The 6,583-nt window shown below is 37.1% G+C and overlaps 1 protein-coding gene across 1 annotated transcript in view; it reads right to left on the bottom strand.

Moving 5' to 3' along the window:
- The window catches only part of LRRC1 (leucine rich repeat containing 1), an 85,100-nt gene that overhangs the window by 44,993 nt on the left and 33,524 nt on the right, over nucleotides 1–6,583 (bottom strand). The window contains exon 2 of the mRNA XM_072408449.1: nucleotides 3,568–3,685. Within this exon, the coding sequence (XP_072264550.1) occupies nucleotides 3,568–3,685 (118 nt within the window). The remainder of the gene's footprint in view (nucleotides 1–3,567; nucleotides 3,686–6,583) is intronic.

Raw genomic sequence — 6,583 nt, 5'->3', positions numbered from 1 at the left:
CACACACACACACATACACATATATACATACATATACAGGGGCTCATTTACATTTTATCCTAATCCTATGTTACATCGAGTCATATCCTATAAACTAAAGACATTACATAGATCCTCGGTTTGCAAAGAAAAGCATTGAATGCAAAACAAAATGAAATACTACCTATTGTACACTAAGAAAAAAACATCCCATAAGAAGTAGTGTAACCAATCAATACACAAAGGAAAAAAGTCAAGCATCATTGTTCCTTCAGTACAATAGTTTAATTACAAAAAGAAAATGGGCAGTTTTCTTAAAAAAAAAAAAAATTGATAAAGCGGTATTCTGTGGAAAAATTAACATCCAAGTCTTGGCGTCAGAAGTTGCTATCAATGACTTCATGTAGGCGTTTTACATAACTGCCCACCAGTCTTTAAAATCAACTCAATGAAAGCTATGGCAGCTACACTATGCAAAATTCCTTTAGTTGCGATCTGTTTTGGGTTTTTCTTTCATAAATTGCTCTTTTGCACCTGTATTTAATTTTGTTGATGGAAAATATAGAGGTGTACTTAATTTTGGCATGAAACAAATCTACATTTTTTTTTAACATTAGAAAGTAAATACCAGGCCAATTGTATGTGTGAATGGTGTGTAAACATCACTTTTTGAAAAATCTTCTTTCCTTGGTATAAACTCTTACTTCCAACACCATTTGCCCCAACTCAAATTCCTCTAAGCAGCACAATTCTTCAGTCTTCTTTGACTTCTAGTACTGGCAACCTAAACCTATCGGTCTTAGTGCAAAATGACACCTGCACCTTCTCCCCTTGAGCACACTAGACTTCAGATCCAAAAAAGGAAGTTCCATTCACGTTACTTCTACCTGTGCTTAAAAATGCCTTTCTTACAGAAAAAAAATTTTTTAGGCATAACTTAAACCTTAACATAAAGACTGGCATTTAATGTATTGGTATCAGGGTAAAACCAATGCATATACACAATTTTAGAAAGATCTGAAAAATCAAACAGAGTCTTGCATGTTTGGATGATTTTTCATAGGACACCTTACTGTGTGTCATGATATAGTAACTCCATAAATAAATATTACAAGTGAAAACATGGCTTGAATATAGAACTGGTTTCGTTTCAGCCAGATGTTGCAGAGCATATGCTGCACAACCAAAGCACAAATACGTAATACAGTCACATACAACACGGATCAAAGCAAAACAAGTTAGGCTCACCATAATCCCTGCTAACAAAGACAAGAGATTTTAGTTTTCAAAGTACTGCTCATTTTATTACTAAACAAATCACACATGTAATAAACAGTGCTTACTATTTTGTTCTGCGCTGGTAAACATGAGGCCTCTGAAATGGCATTCCAGGCACTGGCACTTGAAATGTCATTAGAAATGGGGGGGAGGGGGGGAGACGATAAGACCAGGTATTATGTTGGCAGGGGTTGCTGTTTCGATTCAGGTTACAGTCACAATTCTGGTCATTTAGTCCTTTATGAACCGAATAATGTCAACCTGCTGTTGAGATAATTAAAGATAGGACTTTTGTAGTCAATAACCGCTGATTATACTATTGCGGGAACTGGGAAGCTTAGTATCAATGTATTTGCAGGATATTTAGAACTTGCTGCATACAGTATAATCATGGAGGAAATGTAGTTCATGTCTAGAGTATGTTGTAAAGTAGTCATTGTTATCATCATTGCTTACTGCTTTCACTGGGACACGTCACTATATTATTTCTAAGTGCAGCATATATTTACCATCAAGTAGCAATGCTGCTAGAGCTCTGCATATTATACACTTAGGTCCATAAATATTTGGACAGAGATAACTTTTTTTTCTAATTTTGGTCCTGTACATTACTACAATTTTTTTTTTATGAAACAACTCAGATGCAGTTGAACTGCAGACTTTCAGCTTTAATTCTGTGGGTTGAACAAAAAGATTGCATAAAAATGTGAGGAACTAAAGCTTTTTTTTACACAATCACTTTATTTCAGGGGCTCAAAAGTAATTGGACAAATTAAAATTTCATTAAAGCTGAAAAAAAAAAAGTTTATTTATAATACTTGGTTGAAAACCCTTTGCTGGCAATGACAGCCTGTAGTTCTGAACTCATGGACATCACCAGATGCTGGGTTTCCTCCTTTTTAATGCTCTGCCAGGCCTTTACTGCAGCGGCTTTCAGTTGCTGATTGTTTGTGGGCCTTTCTGTCCGAAGATTAGTCTTCAACAAGTGAAATGCATGCTCAATTGGGTTCAGATCAGGTCACTCACCTGGCCATTGAAGAATATATCACTTCTTTGCTTTAACTCCTGGGTTGCTTTGGCTGTATGTTTTGGGCCATTGTCCATCTGTATTATGAAACGCCTCCCAATCAATGTGACTGCATTTAGCTGGATTTGAGCAGACAGTATGTCTCTGAACACCTCAGAATTCATTCAGCTGCTTCTGTCCTGTGTCACATCATGGATAAACACTAGTGTCCCAGTGCCACTGGCAGCCATGCACGCCCAAGCCATCACACTGCCTCCGCCATGTTTTACAGATGATGTGCTATGCTTTGGGTCATCAGCTGTTCCACGCCTTCTCCATACTTTTTCCTTGCCATCATTCTGGTAAAGGTTGATCTTGGTTTCATCTGTCCAAAGAATGTTTTTTTCTAGAACTGTGCTGGTTTTTTAGATTTTTTGAGCAAAGTCCAATCTAGCTTTTCTATTCTTGAGGCTTATGAGTGGCTTGCACCTTGCAGTGCATCCTCTGTATTTACTTTCATGCAGTCTTCTCTTTATGGTAGACTTGGATATCGATACACCTACCTCCTGGAGAGTGTTGTTCATTTAGTTGTCTGTTGTGAACGGGTTTCTCTCCACCATGGAAATGATTCTGCGATCATCCACCATTGTTGTCTTCCGTGGATGTCCAGGTCTTTTGGCGTTGCCGAGTTCAACAGTGTTTGTTTCTTTTTCATGATGTACCAAACTGTAGATTTTGCCACTCCTAATATTGTAGCAATTTCTCAGATGGGTTTTTTCTGTATTGCAGCTTAAGGATGGCTTGTTTCATCTGCATGGAGAGCTCCTTTGACCCCATGTTGTCTATTCACAGCAAAAACTTCAGCATACAAGCACCCCCCCTCCCCCCAAAATCAACTCCAGGACTTTTATCTGCTTAATTGATAATGACCCAGGTTTTTGCTCTAGAAGCATATGAAGCCACTTTAGCAGATGACACCAGATCAATTAAAAAACAGAGTGCATTTCTTCTGGTGTCTAAGAGCACTATAAAGGCCTTAAGGATGACTTTGACCCTACACCATGCAACCCTTAAAGGAAAAATCAATTTGGGTTAAAGTTTCACTTTAAAGTCAGCAGTGGCAGATCTATGTATTTGAAGGTTCTATTTGTACATGTGAACTTGAATACTCCTGTGAAGGCCTGACGAATGAGGCAAACTTGTATAAGCAGTTTTGAACCTGCCTATATAATTTTGTTGAAAAAGAACTTTAAATGTTGAACAAAACAAATTTCTTCAAAAATCATCAATCATTTGAGACTTACCATTCCGTGATACATCAAGTTCTACCAGCTGCATGAAATTTGCTATCTCTGGAGGAAGTCTTTGAATTTCATTATCACTAAGGCCGAGTTTTCTTAACTTCACAAGCTGAAAAAATTGCTGCAAAACAATACATTATATTATTTAACCTACATGAAAAAGTAATACACACTACCTAAAAACTATATAATTTCAATATTCTTACAAGGAAATGCTTATAAAAGGCAGTAATACAAAAGGAAAAAAGCTTTTAAGTAATTATAAAAATCAGTGCCCAACTGTAAAACCTATTTTCCTGCACAGCCAGTACATTACCATCTACCCCATACTTTTTTCCTAGATGCTAACGTAGCTTACAGCAAATGACAATACTTTATTTACCGAATAAAACTGGTCACCAATGTTACAGTCTGTTTTAAAGTAAAAACCAAAAGGTACATGTGTTTTTTTACTAGGTATTTAGTTAGTCCCCCTTTTTACATCGCATGACATTGAAAAGCACACATAGCATCATTGGTAAACAAAACTTACAGCACACAATATAGAATCTGCAGTACATTTCCCTTACCACCTGTCAGACAGGTAAGTATTCAGTCTACTCTTTTACAAGATATCTGTCATCATACTTCTTTTAGGGTGCCAATTTAAAAAAAAAAGAAATTCTGTGGACTTTTATATTGCTTATGTCTACTCAAATTGAATCTACCAAGATCAGGCTAAGAACCTTTTTCAAGCGGTTTGACATGGCTTAGACCACTGCTCTCTACGCTTTAGTTTATTACAGGGAACTAAAGTTAACCTTAAAAGAAAAGTGCAAAGCCACGTTATTGTACAGACTCCATTTCCACACAGCAATAAATTTTAGAGGGAGATGAGTGGCATTTTTAAAATAACAGCAATCTATTGTGCAAGCAATCTGTGTTCAGAATTTAGAAAAGGACTAGGTCACTTTTTTTTTCATTTGTGTAGGAGTTGAAAGGATACATAAGGACAGAACGAGAGAATGCTTTATTTTGTTAAGGGGATGGAAACCTTTTTGTTTTTATTTCAATTTTTCACTGTATTACAAGTAAACATTTGCCCTACACATATAATAAAAGAAAACATAAATGAGGGAAAAAAAAAAAAATACATTTTTGTAAATGTAAGCCAAGGAAAACAAAAATACAGAAAGTACACCTTTCCCACTTGTCTTTTTTCTAAACTAGTCAAACTCTCCTACTCTATCCATCTATGAAACATCAACAATAATTATTCTGTAGTCCAAAATTAGAACTAGGAGGGTTTGTTAAGCTACGTACACACTTCCAATTATTATCGTTGGAAAACGAACGACGAACGATCCTGCACGATATCTACGAACCATCGTATAGCACCGATCCTGCACATAGAGATAACGACACGATCGTTCGTAGATATTGTACACACAATAGATACGATCGTTTGAGCGATAGAGGAACTATGTGCACAACAGGAAAGTGAACGAACGTTCGTTCATTACGCATGCTCAGCCCATGGACGATCAACGAACGACCGTACACACGAACGATGGTCAATGATCGTCGTCCAATCCGATCCGCCGGTCCGGTCGTTCGTTTCCAACAACTTTCCTCGTTCGTCGGCGTCGTTGGTTACTTTTTTACGAACGATTTTTTGCCCAATCGATCGTTCGTCGTTCGATTGGAACGATAAAAATTGGAAGTGTGTACGCACCTTTAGACTCCTTAAAATACAGTACAGATTTTGTAAAGATACAACAAAAACACACACAGTGGTATTTTACCAGACCAAATACATAAATACGTTCATTGTCAAGGTCTGTATACATTTTACGGGTCTGTATGCAATCTTCCTGTTTATTATTTAATATGTTCATTTAGAAGGCAGATTTACCTGTCTCTAACCGTACTTCAACTGCTCTGCTAAAAAAAAAAAAAAGTTCACTTACAAAGATGGGTAGTTGAAACTTAACATTGCATACACATCTAAATAAGTCCAAGGGATGATGCACGCTCTTAGATTGGGTACAACCTGGCAGATATTTTACTTCTGAGCAACTTACAATCTGATAAACAATTGAATCTGAAGAGAGTTGAAAAGTAAAGCTTCGAACAGACATCGGATAGACGCCAGATGATGGTTTCTGCAATCAACCTCTCGTAATCATTTCCACCGAGAGATGAATGAACAAGTGTTTTACACACAGCTAAGTTGTTTATTGGGGAAGGGGAGAATGAGCAAGAGACACCTCACCATCCTTTCCCCCCATAGAAATGCCAAGCAGTCATTCCCGATCGGTCATTCATCAGTCGCCCAAAAACTTTAGGGATTGGCTGTACATATGTCAGATTTTTGATGAATGGTCTGTGACAGTACATCTCAAGCTATGCACACACGTTCAATCAGCACATTTTTACCAACTGATTGTTACCCCCAGTTGCGACTTGATCAGATGTGTTTGTAAATCCCAGTAAAATGTACGCACTGTATTATGTGCACATCCAACAAATCATTTTCTGACTTCCCCCAGAAAGTGATCAGATTGAAAAAAAATGGCAGAATATACGTGTGTGTTTTTTTGGGGGGGGGCACAACAGATTTTTCAAAACAGAAATCAATCAGATTGGTTGGGCAAAAGCAAAATTGACAGCAGCATTGCCCCTGTGTACCTAGCCTCTCACTGACCCATTCACTCATTATGGAAAGTAGATCAGCAGTATTTATTCACAGATAACTAGGGTTCACCCATAGTGACTGACCTTTCACAATATCAGAACATATTTCTGCAATAATACACTCAAGATCATCCAGCAGATTTAAACCATACCACAAGATTGCACCTGAAAACCCCTATATATGTTATTAATTGTATACAGGAAACTCTATAGAACACAGACACAAATTTTGTGTTCAAAAAACAAGAGCATAAAGTCATAAAGAGCAAAAAAAAAAAAAAAAAAAAAAAAAAACACACCTTTCGGGTGCAAAAGTGCACTTACAGTTAAAAGTCAATGTTTT

Source organism: Pyxicephalus adspersus, chromosome 4, assembly GCF_032062135.1.
Source record: "Pyxicephalus adspersus chromosome 4, UCB_Pads_2.0, whole genome shotgun sequence".
Classification (NCBI taxonomy): Eukaryota; Metazoa; Chordata; class Amphibia; order Anura; family Pyxicephalidae; genus Pyxicephalus; species Pyxicephalus adspersus.
This window is presented reverse-complemented; position numbering and strand designations above follow the sequence as displayed.